Below are 24154 nucleotides of genomic sequence, written 5' to 3'. Positions count from 1 at the left end.
CCCTTTTAAAAATTTTTTGACAATAAAAATTTCGGTATTTAATTATTTAATTTCTATCATTATATTTACTACTTAGAATATCTCTACAATTATCTATTTAATTGCAAAAGTTATAAAAAAAATTATTTGGATTCTTTTATTGTGAGACAGGTTCTTATTTTAACTTCAACCTTTTTCAATACTATTTACACTAGAGAATTCTGTTGGAGCATATATACTCAAAGTAGTATATATACTAACTAAAAACAGAATTCTTAACTAACTAGCTATTATTCTAACTAACTTTGACTCTTTTATCTCTCTTTAACAGCTCGGGATGGAACCTCAACTATTTTGATATTGATATTATAATGATTGAAATATAATGATATTCAAGCATTGCATTGTGTTGGCCTTATTATATTAAATGTATAATATGATGGCTAAATAGCAATGACATATATACATAACATAAATAGAGCTATGATGAGGGAGTTGGGGGCTGAAAAGAGATTGGCATGAAAGCTCCATGAAAGCCGTAAGGAACTCTGCATGGCAATGTAATCTTGGCAACTGCCTCACCACTTAACTTCTTTCCATCAATTATATGAACCTGCATTCATGCATGCAATTATTATTATTAATTTATTATTAATATACATATATACATGGCATGGAACATAGTTAAGAAGTAGTTCCTACTTGTGATAAGTTAGTGTCTTCATTGTGAACAAAAGCAATGATCCAACCATCATCTTCTTCTTCTTTCATTTCGATGCCCCCTTTTTCTTTAGGGACAAAGGCGAGTCCAGTGCAGAACACATTGCTGCTTTCAAATGCATGATATTCCGTTTTTATGATCTTTTCCTAATTTTATTTACACATTATTCAATTTTGTAATAATTCATAAAATTAAACAATACTCAATGCATATATAATTATTAATTGTACCTTAGATGATAATTGTTCTTCAAAGTATAACTTAGCTAGACCTCCATATTTTGGCATATCTAACAATTCAAACACACAAACTCAGCATTATTAAACACAAAATCTAAACTTTAGTAATTTATAAATAAATAAATACCTGCAGAAAAGCTTGCATTGAGATCTACCACTTGGGTGTATGCGTATTTATTCTTAACTCCTATAAAACTTTCATTGAGTACAGGAAAATCCATGAACTGATTTGGTCCATCAGTGAGATATTTCTCATTAACCTCTCCAGTTTCCATGTTTAATCGCCATTCATAACAACGAGAGAAAAACTTAGAATCATTATTTAATCCCGCTTCTGGCCCTGGAATTATTGAATCTAATGCTCTGCAACCCCACACCACCACCTATAGTACAAAATTAATATCCAAAATTTTACTTATTTTGATATTCATAAAAAGTTTGATTCTTATAGAAAAAATTTGATTATTTTTAGGTAAAAAATAGCTTTATTATTTTGATAGTAAACTATTTTATTGAAAAATTGTCTAAAATAACTCACATAAATATAAAAAAATAGGTAATAACAGATGTAATGACTAGTTTCAAATAGTGATAAAATATTTTAGTATTTATATGTATTTTTATTTTATATATTAAAATTGATACATATTTTTCTAGAATCTTTTATTTAAATTAAATAATTATATAATTTACTGATATATATAAACTACAGAATAATTACTTAAATAAATAATGCTAACGCAGATATGGGCATATCTTGGGTACTACTGAGATCTTGAACTATGACGTTCAGAGAATCTGACATATCCAAAGTGCACCCTAGATATATTGTAGACCGAAAAACGGATATTAAGCACCCGAGATGTGTTCAAAAACTAATTTGGGTCACAACATTCCAGATCCCATCAAAATAAAAATTAGTGTCACAACACTCGAGATACGTACAAATATAATTTTAGCTAAATTTTAAATTAGACTCATAGGTATAAAAAAATTAATTTCAAAATTAAAAAATACTTATAGATGATTTAGATCAATTTATACAGTAAAAATCAGTAAAACATATTACTATTTAAATCGAATTAGATTAATTTATCCGTAATTTTTTTCTATTACTTACTTATGAATTATTTCAATCCTAAAATCTTTTATTTTATCTGACTGACATTTTCAAGTGAATTAAAAGTGTCCACATTAGAAATAGTAGAAGATTGAAATTAGAAGTAATTATTAAAAATGGTTATTAATTTTATTTTAATTTTAGGTGCCATCGATTTGGAGTCGAATTGGATTAACATGGAACCAATTCAAATTTTATAATTGTCTACTAATTTTAATATTTTTTAAATTAGTATAATTTGTTACAATTTAAATAGTATTTATTTAATTTTTATTTATCAATTTAATTAATTTCATTCAAAAATATCAATTTAAAATTATTTTTGAATTTGGTCTAATTTAAAATTTATCTAAAATTGTATCCGCACCTAACTCGAATGTTGTGATCCTAATTTCTAATTTCTGTTTTGACTGTATTTCAAATATTGTGACCAAAATCAGCTTTTGAACGCATTTCAGGTGTTTAGTAGGCGTTTCTCGGCCTACAACATATCCTAAATGCACTCTAGATACGTCAAATTCTCCATGGATCATAGTCTAGGATCTCAAGAGATACGCCCATACTCGCGTTGGATTCACAATATTCAAGATGTAGTACATTGTTTATTTAAGTAATTATTCTGCAATTTATATATATCAATAATAAATTATATAATTGTTTAATTTAAATAAAAAATCTTATTTCTCTGTTATTAGATAAAAACAAAATTTATCTCACGTAATTAACAAATTAAAATTAAAATGCTAAACTTTATTTAACAAAATTAAAATTATGTATCCATTCCAGATACAAAATAAAATAACGAGTAATTACTTAAACTATTTTGTAAAGTTTTTAAAATTGGATATTCTAATCTCTCAAGTTTTAACATATACAAAATAGTTTTTAACGTTTATTTCTGTTAGACAATACAATCTCTCTTTGTTAGTTACTAATGGCGATTGCTGTCGTGGAATTTTGATTCACACGTGCGTGGCCGTTAAGTATCTGCGAGTATGATCTAATCTAAACAAATTAGTCTAAAAAATGAAGTACAAAACAGTTCTCGAAAAATTAAAAATCTCAAAAGAATTCCTAAAAAATTTTAAAAATTCCAAAATATTCGAATTATTTATATATAATTATTTTTAAATTGAAAAATTTTAATTTCTAAAATTTTTTTATCTATTTATCTCAAATTTGATTATTCATATATAAAAAAATTACATTTTCAAATCTTAAATTATAAACTAATTTTGAAATTTTTTTAAAAAATATTAAATAATTAAATGAACTCATATTTATTTTTGATCATATAAAATATTAATTTAATTTGTAAGTACCATATTTTATGAACATTCTTTAGTGATGAAAAAAGAATGAACTAATAAAAATTTTTCATTTATAAATTTTTTCACATAAACAATTCGGAATATTTTGTGCAAATACTTATAAAAGTAACACTTTAAAACATGCATGCAATGCAAATTAAGTCATTCATGAAGTTAAATTTGTAAATTTTGGTCAATTATAGGATCAATGTGGATGATTTATAAAATTTCAATGTTATTTGAAACTCCTAATACTTTGTAATACTTGAAGAAAAAATGTTTTGACAAATTCAAATATTTTGTTGATATATTTTTTGAAAGTTTTGGAATTCAATAATTATAATGTTGTATAAAATAGATTTGCAGTTAAAGTTATTTTTGTGCTACTACAATTAATAATTATGTCAAGAAAAAATACTTTTTTCATTTATAAATATTTTTTTAAATTTATTTAGTGTCAATATCTTAGGAGTTTAAGTATATAAATAGTGATCTTTGTAATGCAAACCTCTTAGATTTAGCTATTATTATTTTAATTTTTGTATCACTTCAATGTAAGTATCATAGGTTAATAATTAAATAATATTATTTTTATGACATTTAAGTATTAATGAATAAAATTATTTTTTAGTTTATATTTTGTTATTTTTTTATTCTTTATTTATTATATATACTTTGAATAATATTTTATTATTTTGATTAATAAAAATATTATAAAACATTAACTTTTGAAAAGATTAAAATATTTGAAGGGCCGTCTTAAAATTTTTAAAATTTTTCAGAAACTATTTTAAGATTTTTCAAAATTTTTAACGATTGTTTTGTATTTCATACTAGAAAACTGATTTGTCCAACTTACACACGTGGACACTTAGCACACTTGTGTTAATTAATGTACCACGTTAGTCATCATGATAAATGATTAAGGAGGGGATGATATTGTCTAATAAAACTAAATGTTGATAACTGTTTTATGTATTTTAAAATCTGAGAGACTAAAAATCGGAATAAGGTGTGTAATAATGTGTTTAAATGATTTATAGTTTTGGAATGTGAGGGGGTACTGAGGGTGTTGAAAAAGTGGGTATGGTTAAAAATTTTAAGAGAAAAAATAATGTGAATATACTAGGCTTGATATAGACAAAGAAGAATGAAGTTACTAAGTTTGACGTTGTGCAAATTTGGAGAAATGATGCGGTGAATTGGGAATATGTGGGTTCCGAAGGGGCTTCTGGAGGCCTATTGTTAATGTGGGACAAAATAATTTTTTAAGTTGAGTAACTATTATAAAGGAGAGAGGTGGTTGTGTGCGGAAGGGGTGTTGATGAGCAATAATTTTCATTGTGCGTTTTGTTTGGTGTATGGTGCGCATGTCAGGGAAGAGAAGCTAATTGTGTGGGAGGAGTTGAGTTTTATTGTTGGAGTATGCTAGGTCCCCATTTGTTATATGGGTCATTTTAATGAGATTGTGAGAGTAGAAGAAAGAAAAGGAGCTAATACTTTAACAGCATCAGCGGAAGATTTTACAGATTGGATCCGGGATATGGAGTTAGTGGATTTAGAACTGAATGATCGCAAATTTACATGGTTCAGAGGCTAATCTTGCAGTCGCATTGATAGAGTCTTTGTTAGCCTGAAATGGCTTGAACAGTTTCTTGAAATACGGCTTAAAGGTGGGGCAAGAGGTTTATCTGATCATTGTCCTTTGATAGTGGAAGATAGTAGATTAAGAGGAGGACCGATGCCATTTCGAAGTCTGGATTCTTGGTTCACACATGATGGGTTTCTCAGAATGGTGAAAGAGGAATGGACGGGTCTAGGGGAGGTTTAATTTACTGAAAAGTTGAAGGCTTTGATGATACCCTTGAGTAGATGGCACAAGGAGAAGTTTGGTGATATTGATTTGGAAGTACAACAGTTGAAAGATGAAATCAAGAAGTTGGATGATTTGGCTAGTGATGGAGTTTATGATGGGACTATGGAGGCAAGAAGGAGAGCTCTAGTTAGCTTCTGTAAGCATTGGTATGTCAGGAAGAAAATCCATTGGAAGCAGATGTCAAGGTCCTAACATGCTAAGTACATGGATAAGAACACTAGATATTTTCATAATTTAGTCTCAGCAAGAAGAAGAAATAATCGGATTGATGCGTTGATGATAAGTGGTAGATTGGTGAGGAATCAAGCCAGGATTAAGAGTGCAATAAGAAATTTTTACAAGAACTTGTATCATCAGGAAGCGTCACCTTTGGTAGGTATTCGGGATGGCCTAGTTAACAAGATACAGGAAGAGGACGCTACAGACTTAGAGAGGATGCCTTCGGCTGACGAAATAAAGGAAGCAGTTTAGGATTGCGAGTCGTCTAAAGCCCCTGGCTGTGATGGCTACAATATGAACTTCATAAAGAAGTGTTGGGGGGAAATTAGAACTGAATTTACTGTAGTTGTCATGGATTTCTTTCAGTCAGCTACGCTACCAAGAGATTTTAATGTTACATGGGTGGCTCTAGCTCCGAAGTTTGTGGGATCAAGGAAGATTAAAGATCTTCGGCCGATTAGCATGGTAGGGTGTGTGTATAAGGTCATTTCGAATGTGTTGGTGCGGAGAATGAGAAGGGTAATGCCGGACTTAGTAGGGGAGGCTCAGAGTGCATTTGTGCAGGGGAGGAAGATTCATGATGGGGCTTTGATTGCGTGTGAAACTGTGCAATGGTTGAAGCAAAGAAAGAAGAAATAGACAATAATCAAACTGGACTTTCAAAAAGCTTATGATAGAGTCAGATGGAAATTTGTGGATATTGTACTTCAGAAAATAGGCTTTGAGAAAAGATGGCGAGGGTGGATCAAGGAATGTGTGTGCACGGCGTCTATGTCACTTTTGATAAATGGCTCGCCTTTTAAATCTTTTAAGATGGAACGGGGCTTACGACAAGGGGATCCTCTTTCTCCGTTTCTTTTTGTTCTTGTTGTTGAGGTCCTTCATAGGATGATAGGAGTGGCAGTAAGACATGGAAGGATCTCTCCTTTGTTGGTTGGAAAAGACAATATTGAGTTGTCTCACTTGCAATTTGTGGATAACACAATACTTTTTTGCCCCCTGGAGGAGGAGACTATTTACAATTATAAGCGGCTTCTACGGTGTTTTGAGATGATGTCTGACTTGAGTATTAACTTTGATAAATCTAGCTTGATTCCAGTTAATTGCAAGCGAGAGTGGTCACAAAGGATGTGTATCTTGTTGGGGTGTAAGGAAGCAACGTTGCCAGTCAAATATCTTGGTATTTCTTTGGGAGCGAATCCGAAATTGGTCAAGACATGGAAACCTATTATAGACAAAGTAGAAGAGAAACTTAATCTATGAAAAGCCAAAACGATTAATAAAGCTGGTAAGCTGGTACTCATCAAATCTGTGCTTAATAGTCTGCCGGTTTACTATCTTAGCTTATATAAGATACCCAAAGTAGTAGCAGATAAGTTGATATCTTTGCAAAGGAGGTTCTTGTGGAGTAATGAAGACGGAAAGGATGAGATACCTTTGGTAAGGTGGGATATTGTGCAAGCTCCAAAATGCTTCGGGGGTTTGGGCGTGGGCGATGCAGTGCTCCGGAATACAGCATTATTGTTCAAGTGGTGGTGGCGGTTTTCATAGGAGGATTGCCCATTATGGAAGAAAATTGTGTGCTCCTACAATGACTTGAAGCCAAATGTCCTTTTTTCTTGTCAGCCGATTCCTAATACAAAGAGTCCGTGGAGGGACATTTGTCAATTGCAGATAAGAGAACAGCAAGCGAGAGATAAGATGGTCAGAGGGTTATCATTAGAGTTAGGAGATGGTAGAAGAATTCGTTTCTGGGAAGATAAGTGGCTACCATGTGGTGTGTTGTAGGATGTATTTCCAAGACTTTTCTTGGTTTCAAATCAAGTCAGATCTGTTATAGGGGACTGTGAGTTCTGGGATGGGCTGGAGTGGATATGGAACTTTCATTGGAGAAGGGTACTATTCTAATGGGAGTTAGAATTAGTTAACCAACTTCATGGAGTTCTACAATCTGTCAGGTTAACAAGTGAGAGGGAGGACAGAATAGTATGGAAATTTGATAGATCAGGAGTTTACTCTACTAACTCATTTGTGCAGGCTTTGCAGGCTGAGATTCTCCCAGAGGACATTACGAGTTATAGTTTCACTAGATCTATATGGAGAGGACTAGTACCACCAAGAGTTGAGCTATTCACCTAGTTTGTGTTAGTTGGTAGGGTCAATACTAAGAAAAGATTGATTAGATTGGGTATTATTAATCACAGGAATATTATTTGTGTTTTGTGTAAAAAAGAAACTGAGAATGATTTCCACTTATTCATTGGCTATGAGTTCACGTGGCTGGTGTGGTGTGCTTGGATATACGCCTATAATAAATTTTGGTCTATTCCAGGAACCATTAATCAACACTTTGAGAGTTGGACAGGAGCTCCTGTAAGAAAATTCGAACGTAACAAGTGGCTGATTGGTCTTTTTGCTGTTATTTGGAAGACATGGTTGGAAAGGAATGCTAGAATTTTCAAGAATCAAGGAACATGCGTTGTGAAAGTTATTACCAAGTCGATTAGGAGCTACAAAGAGTGGGTTGACTTTGTTCAGTCTAGTTATTGATGGCAATGACGGAGATAACTTCAGTTTTTTGTTTAGTATTTGTATTGTAACTCAGGACTTTTTAAATGTTCCACCTTACTGTATTAAGTTTCTTATTTTAAAAAGAAAAATCTGAGAGACTAAAGTATTCAATTTTAATAATTTTAAGATTAATTTAAATAATTATATAAAATAGTTTTCTTTCAAATATGACTGCTTGCAAATATATAATTAAAGTTACCTCGTGACCTTCCTCAAAAGAGTTAATAAAATGAAATGTGCTATGAGGTGTGACCTCAAACCATTTGATTGAATCTGCATCACCATATATGGGCATAATCCCAATCCTCGCGTATTTCTCCTTCTCATATTCTATCAATCTACAACATATATATGAAGAATTCAAAAACTTAAAACGCAAAATTATTTATTAGAAAGAGGTGCTTGTGTGATATACTCACTGCCCTCTTCTAAGAAGTCTGTTTGGGTCAATTATGAGTGGATAATCCAATATCACAATGTATCTGCATATATATACACACAAAAATTAAAAGATAGATTATGATAAGAGGATAAGTGATAAGTGCATGTACATACGATAAGGCAGTTAGAAGTTGTTAACTAGAGTGGTTAGAATCAGCTAGAAGTAGTTAAGAAGTGGTTAGAAACAGTTAGTGAAGTCTAGCTTAGAGAACAAGCCACAACAACTTGTATACATACATTGACGTACATCACCATTCAACACAATGCTAGGTAATACAATCAGATCAACACTCTCTGAAGTCACTGGTAGCAGTTTTAATTATTATTATTGTTGTCGTAGTCGTCATCGTCGTCGGCGGCGGATAACATTTAGAACGAATAATATTATTACCTTTGTGTGATACCTATCTCATGGCAAAGACAGCATCTGTCTAGTTTTATATCCACTTTATGAACCAATTCTTTTCCATCAGCTGAAAATAATGAACAATCAGCAGAAACCCCTTCAATCAACTAATTGATAAATAATTTGAAAAAAATGATGGATAAATGATACAATAATAGTATCATTATTTGTGTCATGATTAAATAATTTAGTCGTTTTTTTCTAATTGAGAATTCTGTCAAGTACATCATCTATGTTACAGTAAGAGAGAACCTATATAGAAGACAATAATAACAGAATAAATGAAATTAAAGAAAAGGAAAACTCATCTCTATGAAAATGTGAGTGTAAATAATGCATGTAAAATAAAGCATACCAGAAACTATTCCAATTTCAAGAAAAGGTTTGGTTGCCTCTACTCCAAAGATAACCAGCTCTCCGGTGTCCAGAACTTTCTGTATATTAACATGCATTTTGCAAAAAACAACAGAAAAAGAACAGGTAAAAGAAAAATTAAGTACAATATATGTGTCTATATACGTATAGTGTATCAAGTTAGAGTAATAAACATTTATAACTAACGAAAGAAAAATATGCAAATTAGTATTTAGTATTAAAAATAAGAGAAAAGGATAAATAAGTTTTTAACCTTTTAATTCGAAGATAAATTCGTCTCTTAGGATTGAAAAATATAAAATCATCATTCACTTTATAAAATGCGTCACATTTAGATCCTTTCATACAATTGTCTAATCAAGAAGTAATGGAATGAGCTGATATGTCATTCATATGTCCGTTACGGTGTCATTTTAAAGTCTAGAAATTTATCCGTCCTCAAACTTTTTTATAACAGACTACGTAAGCACCATAACAAATATATAGATGACGCATCAGCTCACTCCGTTACATTTTATTAATTAGGCAATTGCTATACACAAAAAGATCTTAATGTTACACATTTTATAAAATGAAAAATAATTTTATTTTTAATTTTGAGAAACGAATTTGTCTTCAAATTAAAAAATTAGGAATTTTTTTTCTAAAAATAATTAACAGAATATATAATCATTCAAAAATCACGTAACGTTATATTTTAATTTTTTATTCGTGTAAATTTCAATAATTTATATCGTATTTCTTTTTAATTATTAACTATTCAATAATGTACATAATATATAATATATACCTTAGGGTGGCTGCCGAAAGGACGATTCCATACTCCATTGAAATCCCATTGATTCAAAGTATTTAATGTGAAAATGTCAATCTCAAATGGAAGGTGACTGTCAGAAACTGAATAGAACTTTCCTGAATGCTCAATCACATCGGTGTTGCTATAATATTTATAGTTTTCTCCAAATCTCAACTGCATGTGAATTAATACACACAACACACCAAAATGTTGATGACTCGTGTCGGATGGGACTTCAGGTGTCATTTGGCTTAAAATAGATTTGTCACACGTAGTTCTTATAGTGACAAAAGAAAATAGGATAAAATATTATTTTCATCTTAAATATTTAGATCTAATTTTAATTTGGTCTCTTACGTTTTAAATATATTAGTTTTGTCTTAAAAATTTTTAAAAGTCTTATTTTAATTTTAAAAAAGTTTTAAATGTGTTTAATATTGTCTCACAATTAAATTTAATACAAACAATTCACATATTAAAAAGTCAATAGTATTCAATTTCAATATGTAAATAAAATTAATCCGCTAACAATTACTAATATAAAAGTTTTTTCTTTAATTTTGAAGCGCATTGATAATTGATTGTTAGGATTTAAAATTTTGTACAAAAAGAAAATTGAGGAGAAGAAGTATTATAAGAATGTTTGGTTATATTTTCTACCATATAAAAAAAGATATGACTTAATTAATAACGTTATATATTAATGTCCACATTACTCATTCCATTAACTATTAGTGTTAAATTTAATAGTAAGACTACATTAAACTTATTTGAAATTTTTTGGGACAAAAATAAAACGTTTAAAACGTTAGAGACCTAATTAAAATTTAACCCAAACATTAAAGACTAAAATAATACTTTACCCAAAAAAATATTTTCTTCAAAGTATATACTTAAATTAGTTCATAACTAATATCAACTAAGATATTTTGGTCATTAATAATTTTTTTTATTAGGAAAATTCCTGAAATTATACCTATTTGACAAATTGGTTTTCTATTATTTTTAATAAAATTTTTAGTATACTTATTAAATAAATAAGTCTTAACAAGTTTTATTATAGATAATTAAATTTTTTAATTTTTATAAGATAAATTAATCTTTCTTACAAAGAGATTAATTCGTCTTGAGAATCTCTAAAGTATTAAAAATTTGTTGAGAATCAAAATGTTTGAATTAAAACTTTTTGGAGACAAATTTGGGTGTTTATTTATTTATTTTTTTTAAAGTTTTGTTATTTTGTTGATTGATTGTCAATTAAAAAGAAACCTTTAATTTTCTAATAAAACTAAAATGTATAAATGAATAAAATGTTGACCTTGTTTAGCATGAGAGAAGATAGAACAGCAAGTGAATCTCCTTTGACAGCAGGAAGAAACAAAGGCTTAGTACTTTGTTTCTCAAGCCTATATGATGAAGTTTCAACATGTTTGTTGTTGTACACAAGAGTGTAATTCCCATCATTTTCATCAATTTGCTTTTTGAAATACAAAGCATGAAGCATTCCTTCTCCTTCCACCCAAGCACTATCTGAACTCCCCAAAATTGACTTTGTTGATTTCAACCCTCCAAACAGTGGGTTTGATCCTAAATTACATACATATACATGCATGAACACTAGAGAAATAAAGAAATTTTTTGGCATATATATCATAAACATAGATATATTACGAGGGGCACTTTCTAATATATATAAAACAATATTTGGAATTTTTACATTTTCTGTTTATTATTATTTACATGGAAGGACGCTGTATGTAGCTTTTAAAATGTTAAGGAGAAAAATAAATTTAAAAAAGAAAAGTTAGAGATGATTTTAAATTTTTATACGAACATTAGTAGTTCCGGTTTAAAATGATTTTTACAAGAAAAACTAAGAATAATTTAGCTCTCTAAGTAAAAAATTATTACAACTTATTAAAATATTTTTTTATTATTTATTTTTTATTATAGTTTGCCAGAACAAAATATTAAGAATCAATGTTTTTAATAGGACAATTTATATAAATAACACAACTGGAATGCATATTTATGCAAATGGAACAATTTCAATCTCATTACATACATGCCTGTATTGTTTAATTTTAATTTTATGTAAACCTGCTAACTACAATTTATCATTTGGTCATAAACCACGTGACCTCTATTGCAGTTTATGAGGAGCAGCATTTAAACATAAATTGCGTGACTCTTACCGCAGTTTTTGAAGACCAGTATTTTTGTACATAAAATGTGATAAAGCAGTGACGGATTGCATTCTTTAAGATTTGAGTTTTGGATTTGAGAAAATTTGGGAGAAAATCACTTGGCATCGATACTTTGGCGGGTTAGATCATAAAAAAAATAAAATCGTTTATACCAATTGAATGGTGTTGTTCATGTGACTGAAAATATTAACGAAGAGGTTAGTTATTTATAGGTTGTTCTCTTTATATGTTAGTTGTTTGCTATTCTATTCATATGTTATGTCACTTTAAACTGTGATTTTGATATTTTTATAAAGAATTTAAAAATGTTAGTGATTTATCTGTTAAAATTTGATTAGTACTTGTTTAATTTTTTAATTTATGTGTTAGTCTTTATTTTTAAATTATTTATTTTATAAATAATTTATGTGTTACTGATTTATCTGTTAAAATTTAATTAGTACCAAATTAATTTTTTAGTTATTGATATGTTAGACTTTTATCTGTAAACTATGTAATTTATAAATACTTATCTATTAAAATTTGTTTAGTATCAGTTTAATTTTTTTGTTAATTTATGTGTTAGCATTTTATCTTTGAATTATTTATTTTATAAATAATTTATATGTTAGTGATTTATTTGTTAAAATTTAATTAGTACCGAATTAATTTTTTAGTTAATTAATATATTAGACTTTTATCTGTGAAGTATTTAATTTATAAATAGTTTAGTTCTTAGTGATTTATCTATTAAAATTTTATTAGTATGGATTTAATTTTTTTTTTGTAATTCATGCGGTACTCTTTTAGTTATGAATGATTTAATTTACAAATAATTCAGGTGTTAGTCTTTTTTCTGTTAAAATTTGATAGGTACCAATTTAAATTTTTTGTGCATGCATGTATTCGTCTTTTATCTGTTAATTATTTAATTTAAAAACAAATTAAAGTATTACTTTTTTTGTTAAAACTTGATTAGTCCAAATTATTTTTGAGTGATGCAGCCGATTAAGAGTATTTATGATATTAGGAGGCATCAGAGTATGCCTCTACATGACAGCATCATACCTTATTTGAAAACTGCGGATTTGTATCACTTGATGAGACTGAACAGTCATTGGTTCTAAGTGGATGAGCCTCTAGTGAGCACATTCATTGAGAGGTGGTATCTTGAGACGTACATGTTCTACATGCCATTCGGAGAATGCAGCATCACACTGTAAGATGTGGCTTATTAGTTGGGGTTGCTTGTTGATGGGAAGACTGTTAGTGGGTGTTTCACTGACTTTGAGCAGCACATTCCCGATGGGAGACCAGCGTGAGAGTAGTTTCAGGAGTTATTCGGCAAGTTACCGCTACCGAATAGGGTCAAGCAGATGACGATCCACTTCACATAGTTCCATGAGAGGTTTCGGGTGCTCCCTGCCGATGCAAGTGAGGAGACAATGTGTAGGTATGCTTGTAGTTACGTCATGATGTTACAATCGACTCAGCTATTCATCAGTGACAAGAATGGGAGTTGAGTTCACCTTCGATGGCCGCCATTTGTGGCAAAGCTGCTTGACGAGTTGGGCAAATATAGCTGGGCCTCAACTGCACTGGCCTGGTTGTATAAATACATATGTCGGGTTACAAACAGAAATGTGGTTAACTTGGCCAAACCACTTTAGCGAGCTACTACAGTTCTGAATTTTCTCACGATTTTTGATGCTGAAACCGAGTAATTTTGACACATTTGTATTTTCGCTATCATCCAGGTATCATTTTAATGTTTTGTGCTATATATGCTTATTTTAATGTTGTGTTTTGGAACTTGATGGGCCCTGCTATGTACGTGAATTGCTCCTAGTATCCTCATCACTGTCCCCATTATATCGACAGGCTCTTCGTCTAAATCATCCTCTCTCATTGTATTTTCAACTAGATCAGGTTCACTGTCACCTACACAATTAGGAATCATGATAGGAAAACAAGCCATCTCAACTGCCAGCTGATGGAACAAACGGTTCTCCAATGCTACATAGCCATCTTCATCTTCACGGTTCAAATCAACTGCAACGGATAGAGATGCAACGATCGGACAAGCTTCTGCAACCACGGCATCGAACTAGAGGCACTCCCAAGCCAGTCGACTGAGTATTTGGAGCTGATGTCCCAAAACTGTCGACCCCCATCCTCTGACTTCTTATACAACTCGCGTATTCGGACCTTCAGAAAACTTTTTCGGCAATGAAACAGAACCAGTAGATCTTCATCAGACCTTATCATAAACATATCATACTTCACACTGGCTGACACAACTACAATAGGTATCTTATAAAATAACTTTTTCACCCACTTGATCCCAAATACCCCAAACTTTTGCAATATAGTAGTTTTTAGATCTAACAAGGTTTTCGATGAACGAATAAATACACTAAAAAAATTCTTGGTCAGTAAACTTCACACCCTCTCTTTTGCTTTTGTGAATGTTTTCAATGCAATACACTAGTGCTAAGAAATTATCCTCCTCACTAGACATTGTGAAAATGACTCTCTTCTTGACAATTACTTTCAATTTGTATATATAGAGCCTATAGTCTTCATAAACTACGATAAAGGTCCCGCAGTTTATGTACAAATGATAAATCGTAGTTAACAGCCACGATTTATATAAAAATGAAATAGGACAGGCATATAATGAGTTACAGATTGTCATATTTGTGTAAATATAAATCCTAATTAATTTATTTAAATAAATTATTCTTTTTAATAAAAAATAAAAAATTAATTAATTTAATTTATATTCAAGACAAAAATAAAAAAAGTTTTAGTCACTTGACATTTTTCATACATATAAATAAAGTAAACTTGCAAAGTCAAATAAAATATAAAAATTGTATATCCAAATTAAAATTAATTAAATCTGGCTGATTTTACTAATTATTTTTCATTGTTTTTCAGATTTATCTTTTTTCAGTTAAGCTCTAAATTATTTCATAATTGAAGTTGGTTTAATTCTTACACAGGAATCTACATATATCATTCTGCCGCTAAATTAACAATTTAAATGATAAATAATGCAAGTTGCTCGTAATCAATAAAAAGTATGAGTATTTATCTATTTTGGTTCCCAAAAAAGTTTGGAACAAACATTTTAATCTCTAATTAAAATTAATTATTCGATTGGTCCTTAACAATTAACTCCGATCTGTCAGTCATTTAAGTCCTTTGCTCCGTCAACATTAACAAAAAACAAAATGGTCCCTAACAACTTTAACAGGGGACAAAATGGTCCTTGACCCCTCTATTTGGAAACGATACCATTCTCCCCAATTTCCATCATATCTTGCTTAACCCTAACATTCATACTCTCATTTTTCACCTTCACAGTCTTCTCCTTCCTCCTTCAACTCCAAGATCAAGCCATGGTGTAACTGCCATGCGTGTTGTACCTACCTCAATATGTTATGGACCACACACTTCCCAAATCTCTGTGACTAGTACACCCACCTTTTTCGCACTTCACTCGCCAGAAGCATCCACCTCCACGTCTTTGATAACAGCATCACCTCCAACCCCAACAACATCCACCATATCCTCAAGATCAAGTTCCACAACTACCCCAATGGCACGCTTTTCTCCACTCTCTGACAAGCAATATAGATTGTTGGACATTAGGACATCATAAGAAGATTCTCCTTCGACATTATATGTAAATTATCATTTGGAATGGACCTCGAGTGCTTCATTCTTTCTCTCCCGAAGTCCAAATTGGTAGATAGTTTCGACCTCGTATCCAAGCTATCAGTACAGCGAGCAATGTCACCGTCATCGTTCATATGAAAACTGAAGCGATTACTGAATATTAGTTCAGAGGATAAGCTGAAGGAAGAAATCAAAGTAGTAGACGATGTGGCCATAGAGATGATAGGGTAGAACAGGAAGGAGATGGCAGCCACAATGACGGGTTTTAACAAATCGGACTTGCTGTCTAGATTCATGGGATCCATAGAAGACGACAAGCACTTAAGAGACATTGTCATTAGTTTTTTGAGTATGAATTGGTTGAAAACAAGTTGAGAATTTTTCTTTTTGTGAACATTGAAGTTGCAGAATGTAGATTGTGTAGCTTAAAGTTGCAGTGTTAGGCTGTTAAGGTTATGCGATATATGATGGAAATTAGGAGAGAACAGTGTCGTTTCTGAACAGAAGGAGTCCGGGACCATTTTGTCTCCTGTTAGAGTTGTCAGGGACTATTTTGTCCTCCATTAGAGTTGACGGAGTAAAGGACTTAAGTGAATGACGGAGTTAGTTGTTAGGGACCAATCGAATAATTAATTTCAATTGGGGACTAAAGTGTCTGATCCGAAATTTTTTTAAGACTAAAATGTGTGAAAATTAGTAAAGCCCATTTTAGAAAATAAATAAATAAATAATAATTAAATAAAATGAAAGGTAATAAACAATCCTAATTTATAACCTTAGAATTTTAATGGCTGAAAAAGAGAAGAATTATATACCTCTAATTGACGGATGGTTTATATTAAAGAGACTCACAAATAAATTGAGTTTTTCTTTAATTCTTTTCAATTAAATCATCCAAATTGAATAACATAATATTTCTTTGAGTAGTTTTCTCCTATATATGTAGAGAAAAGTGTGTTCTCCTTTTGTCAAGAGAGAGTGTTATTGTAGTCTCTTTGTCATAGAGAGAAGTTACAATTCTCAAAGAAAGTTATTCAATTATTTCTATATTTTATACAAATTTCTAATTTTTTATCTTTATATTTCGCTGTGTCATTTGTCTAGTACCTAACAGTGGTATCAGAGGCAGAGGTTGCTGATTAATATATTTATTTTTCTGCTGTGAGTTACCATCTAAAAAAAATGGAAGCAAAGTATGAAATTCCAAAATTCAGTGGGAGTAATTTTTCGTATGAAAATTGAAGATAAAAGTCATTATAAGAAAAGACAATTGTGTAGTAGCAATTGAAGGTAGACCCACTGGAATTACAGATGAAAAATAGAAGGAGATGGACAACAATGTTGTTGCAAACTTACACTTGGCACTAGCTGACTCAGTTTTATCAAGTGTAGCAAAAAAAAGACAGTAAAAGAAATTTGGGATGCTCTCACCAAATTATATGAAGTCAAATCACTTCACAACAAAATATTCTTGAAGAGAAGAATTTATACTCTTTGAATGAGTGAGTCCACATCGGCAACAAATCACATCAACAATCTAAATATGCTATTTTTCAAACTCTCATTGTTGGAATATACCATAGCAGAAAATGAACATGCAGAGATCTTACTTTAAAGTCTACCAGATTCATATGATCAGCTTATCATTAACTTAACTAATAATGTTTTGACTAATTATCTTTCTTTTGATGACATGGCTGTTGTGGTTCTTGAAGAAGAATCTAAGCACAAGAATAAGGAAGATAGATTAGAGAACTCAAAACAAGTAGAGGCTTTGTTGATGACAAGAAGGAGATTAATGGAGCGTGATTCCAGTAGGAGTCAAAGTATACCAAAGTCACAAAGTAAGAAGTAGGTCAAATGCTACAATTGTTGTAAGAGATGACACTTCAAGAAAGATTGTTCGAATAAGAAGAGTATAGAGAAGGTTTCAGAAGAATCAAGTTCTCAAGGATGTGTTGCAAGCACCTCTAATGATGAAGAAATTCTGTATGGCAAAGCAATAATTGGTTCTAAAGGCAGCAAATAGCTCACTGATATTTAGATTGTTGATTCAGGAGCAACCTGGCACATGACTCCTCATCGTGATTGGTTTTGTACATATGAACCTATCTTGGAAGGATCAGTGTTTATGGGAAACGATCATGTCTTAGAAATTGTTGGGATGGGTAATGTTAAAATAAAAATGTTTGATGATTCTATTCGTTCACTTCAAGGGGTAAGACACGTGAAAGGCTTGAAGAAGAATTTGTTGTTGATTGGACAATTGGATGAACTTGGTTTCAAGACCCATATTGAAGGTGGGATCTTAAAAGTTATTAAAGGAGCTCTTGTGATAATAAAAGCAAAAAGGATTGCAGCAAATCTATATATGCTTGTGGGAGATACTTTGCAAGAAGCAGAGGCATCAGTTGCTTCAGCAAGCCAAGAAGAAATGACGATGATATTGCATTGCGAACTAGGCCACATGTCAAAATGAGGCTTGAAGATTCTTGTAGAACGTAATCTCATTCCCAGGCTCAAATCGATAAACTTGCCATTTTGTAAGCATTGCGTTACAAGCAAGCAACATAGATTGAAGTTTGGTAGATCAAGTACTCGGAGCAAACACATATTGGAGTTAACTCATTCTGATGTGTAGGAATTACCGGAGATGTCCCTAGGAGGAGCAAAATATTTTGTATCATTTATTGATGATTACTCTAGGAAGCTATGGATGTACCTGATCAAGAAGAAGTCAGACGTGTTTGCGATGTTTAAAGAGTTCAAAGAAAAGTTAGAACTTGAATCCAAAAAGAAGATCAAGTGTTTAAGGACAAATAATAGAGGAGAATATGTCAATGATGATTTTCTAATATTTTGCAAGCAAGCAGGCATTCAACGACAATTCACAGTTACATATACGCCTCAGCAAAATGGTGTAGTAGAGCGAATGAATAGGACTCTCCTAGAAAGAGCATGAGCTATGTTAAAAACTGCAGGTCTAACCAAGTCTTTTTGGGCAGAAGCTGTTAAAATCATCAACTGCAATTGAATTGAGAACACCAATGGAGATGTGGCAAGTTAAGCCACCTAATTATTCTTTTTTACATATATTTGGTTGTCCTGTGTACGTGATGTACAATTTTCAAGAAAGAATAAAGCTGGACCCAAAGCTTAGAAAATGTATATTCTTGGGTTATGCTGACGGAGTTAAGGGGTATCGCCTGTGGGATCCCACTGCTCGCAAGGTAGTTGTTAGTAAAGATGTGATATTTGCAAGAGATTAATTGCAAAGAGAACAAGAAAATGACAGCACTATTGAAGAAATAACCACTACTATTCAAATAGATAAAAAATGCAGAGAAGGTGATCTTTCTGAAGCAGAACTACAGCACGAAGAACAAGAAGCAGAGGCCAATGACATAGAAGTTCGTCGATCCACTCGACAAAGAAGAATACCATCATGGCACTCAAATTATGTTTTGACAAACCATGATACATATTGTCTTTTGACAGAAGATGGAGATCCAACAACTTTTATGGAGGTTATGCGCAATCCAGGCGCTTCTATGTGGATGACAGTAATGCAAGAAGAAATTGAGGCATTACATAGGAACCATACCTGGAAACTTGTTGAACTTCCAGCAGGTCGGAAAGCCATTAGTAACAAATAGGTTTACAAGATTAAACGAGATAGTAATGATCAGGTGGAACGATATCGTGCAAGATTGGTTGTCAAGGGATATGCTCAGAAAGAAGGTGTTGACTTCAATGAAATATTTTCTCCAGTGGTAAAACTAACTACTATTAGAATAGTTTTGGATATTTGTACTATATTTGATTTGTATCTAGAGTAATTAGATGTAAAGATTGTTTTTCTTCATGGAGAACTTGAAGAAGAGATATACATGCTCCGACCAGAAGGTTTTGAACAACAAGGAAAAGAAAACTTGGTTTGTAGGTTAACTAAATCTCTATACGGTCTAAAACAGGCGCCAAGGTGTTGGTACAAAAGATTTGATTCTTTCATTATTAGCCTTGGATACAACAGACTTAGTTTAGATCATTGTACCTGTTACAAGAGGTCTGGTGATAATGATTTCATCATTCTGCTGTTGTATGTGGATGACATGTTGGTGGTAGGTCCCAACAAAGATCAAATACAAGAATTGAAGGCACACTTGGCTAGAGAGTTTGATATGAAAGACTTGGGACCAGCAAACATGATTTTAGGAATGCAAATCCACCGAGACAAAAGGGATAGAAAAATTTGGCTATCGCAAAAGGTTGAAGAAGATCTTGCAATGCTTCAATATGCAAGAATGTGCCCCACTTCCTATGAATTTCAAATTTATCCTCAAGTATGTGCCCTAGTAGTGAAGTAGAGAGGATGGAAATGTTTCGAGTACCGTATGCATCAGCGGTGGGAAGCCTTATGTATGCCATGATTTGTACAAGGCCAGATATTACTCAAGCAGTTGCGGTGGTAAGTTGATTTATGGCAGATCCGGGTAAAGAGCATTGGAATGTTGTTAAGAGGATCCTAAGATACATCAAAGGGACCTCGGATGTTGCTTTATATTTTGGAGGATCAGAATTCATTGTCAATGGATATGTCAATTCAGACTTTTCAGGTGATCTTGATAAACGAAAATCTACTACAAACTATGTGTTTACGCTTGCAGGAGGAGCTGTAAGCTGGCCATCTAAATTACAGACTGTTGTAGCTTTATCTACTACAAAAGCTAAATATATGATAGCTACACAAGCATGTAAGGAAACTATTTGGATCCAAAGGTTGATGGAGGAACTCGGGCACAAACAATAGAAGATTCTTGTGTATTGTGACAATTAGAGTGCCTTGCACATTGCAAGGAATCCTGCCTTTCACTCTAGAACAAAACATATTGGAATACAATATCACTTTATTCAGAAAGTAACAGAGGAAGGAAGTGTTGATATGCAGAAGATTCACGCTAAAGATAACCTAGCAGATGCCATGACAAAACCAATCAACACTGAAAAATTTGAATGGTGTAGATCCTCATATGGCCTATCGAATAGATGAGCAACATAAATTTTGAAAATTTATCAAAATTAACTTTAAATGTGAGATTGTGAAAATTAGTAAAGCTAATTTTAGAAAATAAATAAATAAATAATAATTAAATAAAATGAAAGATAATAAACTATCCTAGTTTATAACCTTAGAATTTAATGATTGAAAAAGAAAAGAATTATATACTTTTAATTGACGGATGGTTTATATTGAAGATACTCACTTATAAATTGAGTTTTTTTCTAATTTATTTCAATCAAGCCATCCAAATAGAATAACATAATATTTTTTTGAGTAGTTTTAATTTCTCCTATATATGTAGAGAGAAGTGTGTTCTCCTTTTATCAAGAGAAAGTGTTATTGTAATCTCCTTGTGATAGAAAAAAATTGTAATTATCAAAAAAAGTTATTCAATTGTTTTCATATTTTATACAAATTTTTAATTTTTTTATCTTTATATTTTGCTGTGTCATTTGTCTGGTATCTAAATGGATAAATACTCAAAGTATGAACAATTATTTTCTTTTTTTTCACACGAACATTTATTTTCCATTTCAATTTCTCTTCGGATTTATATTTAATATATAATAAGAAAACTATATCATAAAAGCTTAAATTATTAAAGGACACAGGGTATTATACTATTATATATACCATTTCTTATGTAGACACCTTCTGGAAATCCCTTTGGTATTTCACCTTCAATATCAGTGATAAGTATGGGCTCTCCTATCTCCTCTACCGGAGCAAAGTTACTCTGCAAGTAAATTACTATTAATTATTAATTTACTATATTCTTATAACATACATATATAGAAATAATGTGTTCTGTTCATTTTATATTTTGTCCCTCTCCAAAGTATCTTATGAAACCATTACTTAGTCATCGAGTGGAAATAAGTAGATTGTATATCCATTAGGCTTTTAGAAAAGTATTTTAATAGATTTTTGTATTTTTCAAAAAAACATAACCGCAAGTAGTACTTTATTTTGTATGTTGTAAATAAAAAAATTATTTGCATTTTGTAGTTTTGAAAAGTTTTAGAAATATTTTTGAAAACATATAAACTAAAAGAAAATTTTTTTTTTAAAATTAATTTATACTTATTAATATTAAAAAATATAATATGACTTCATATATTAACAAATATTTAAATTTATGGTTACTTAATTATTGCTGCCAAATTCCATTCAAGATAAAAAAAATCTCTCTACTTATGTTTATTGTGGTTATTTTAAATTTTAAAAGCTAATTTTTTAAATATAATCATATTTTTTGGTATTTATTAAAAGATAATTTACTAAATATAGAAGTTACAATTAAAGTTAAATTAAAGTGAACTAAATGTATAGTTATACCAAGCCCAAGTTTTAGTCACGAATATTGAGTTCAGTTCATGCTTGATTCATTAACAATAAACATATTTATAGATTTTAAACTCGAGTCACCAAAAATTTACTAATTAACTAAAATAACATGATATAATCTATAATTCAATATAAATAAATTATAACATACTATAAAAAATATCTTATCAATTATATATTGTCTATCTATTAAATATATAGTTTATGTCTTTTATCAAAATCATATATAAAAATTTATTATAAAATTTTATATCAAAATATTAATATATAGATATATTATTTTTTCTATCATAAATAATTTAATTAAAGTTATTATTCATTCAACTAATAATATAATAAATAAAGATGTTACGATTTAGATATGGCAAAAATAAAAATACACTCTCATATATTCAACAAATATAAATGTTATAATTGTATATAATTGAGGTAGCTTACAAACTAATAAATTAAACTTATCTAATATCAAACTTTACTCATTGAATATGAGTTAAATTTAGACTCAAATTCATCTCATAATAAATCTATAAAATAAATTTATTGATGGGTTAACAAGTAGAGATTAAACTATAGCTTAAAATCAGAACTTACTTGACTGTACAATTTTAAAAAAATTATCATTCAAAAACCAATTTTGATAACCTAACTATTGACGATGAAAAAGTAAAGAGGAAGTATAGGGAGTCAATGGAGTATATGTATAATATGTATAATGGGATTTAGGGATGTTCGATTCAGTGGGTATCAGATGTTTATTATTTCTGGTACCCTGTTGGTTATTCTGGATAGTATGCGTGTATTATGTTTGAAAAATTAGTAGTATTTTATGTTTGATATTCATTTTTTAACTTATATTGAGTCAAATAAACAGCCCATTATACACATTATATGAATACTCCATTGGCTCCTTAGCGAGATTCAAAAATAAAATTTTACCAAACCACGTCAATACAGTGGGTGGTACATCAAAAACCACTGTATGAGTGTATATATTAGGAACCTGAGATGGAAGGCGTGGCACATCAACAAACTGGAAAACTGAATCCACAACAGCATCAAGGAATTTTGTTGTGATGCTTTTCATGGCTTTGGAAGTATCGATTTGCAATTTAATTTGTTGCAAAGATCTTAACATTGGCTGAGTGTGAAGTAATGAACAAGGAGAAGAAGCCATGTGAGAAGATGTTACTCGTTCAAATAAAAATAATATGTGTGGAAAATACTAATTTACTCAGGACTGGCAGAAAATTAGAGAGAGAGAGAGAGAGAGAGAGAGAGTTTACGTTGAATATGGTGGAGAATCCAGCAGAATTGGAGTGATCAAAGCCATGTGAGAAGATGAAAGGTCGTTTGGGATGAATGGAGCACTTTGGTGCAAGAACCATGTGTGAACAAGTTCTCATTTTTGTGTTTCTACTTTGTCTACTAGATGCAATTTTCCTCCTATACTGCCCAACCCTATTTATGGTAACCAAAATGTTTGATAACCAAAAAAATTAATAAAAAATAATTTAAATTTATTATTATTATTAAAATTAATAAATATTAAATAACATCATTTTAAATTAATTTTTTATTATTTTTCTAACATTACCAATATAATAAATAAAGCTGAGCTATTAGATCTTATATTATATTAATTACCAAAATTAAACAATAAAATCATTATATGATTTTTAATAACGAAAATACCAACAATCAAGGTCGTATGGGAATATTCTTATTAAGAAGAACAATGAAGTATAGTAAGAATTAAAATTTATTTTTTTTGTTATTAGTTAAAAATTTTGATATTATATTATAATTTTTTTAAATGTTA

The 24154-nt window shown here is 30.7% G+C and overlaps 1 protein-coding gene across 1 annotated transcript; it reads right to left on the bottom strand.

Annotated features, from left to right (window-relative positions):
• Window positions 1-317: 317 nt before the first annotated feature.
• Window positions 318-23764, bottom strand: LOC130955082 (carotenoid 9,10(9',10')-cleavage dioxygenase-like). Its single transcript, XM_057881857.1, has 13 exons — window positions 23619-23764; window positions 23336-23473; window positions 21622-21724; window positions 11372-11640; window positions 10048-10227; window positions 9238-9316; window positions 8868-8949; window positions 8455-8517; window positions 8235-8373; window positions 1067-1322; window positions 931-989; window positions 682-846; window positions 318-592 (listed from the first exon to the last, which is right to left on the bottom strand). The coding sequence occupies exons 1-13, from the start codon at window positions 23736-23738 to the stop codon at window positions 461-463; spliced, it is 1785 nt and encodes a 594-aa protein (XP_057737840.1). The 5' UTR covers window positions 23739-23764; the 3' UTR covers window positions 318-460.
• Between the last annotated feature and the right edge of the window lie 390 nt (window positions 23765-24154).

This window comes from Arachis stenosperma, chromosome 10 (genome assembly GCF_014773155.1).
Source record: "Arachis stenosperma cultivar V10309 chromosome 10, arast.V10309.gnm1.PFL2, whole genome shotgun sequence".
Classification (NCBI taxonomy): Eukaryota; Viridiplantae; Streptophyta; class Magnoliopsida; order Fabales; family Fabaceae; genus Arachis; species Arachis stenosperma.
The sequence above is the reverse complement of the archived record's forward strand: the minus strand, read 5'-3'. Positions and strand labels throughout refer to the sequence as shown.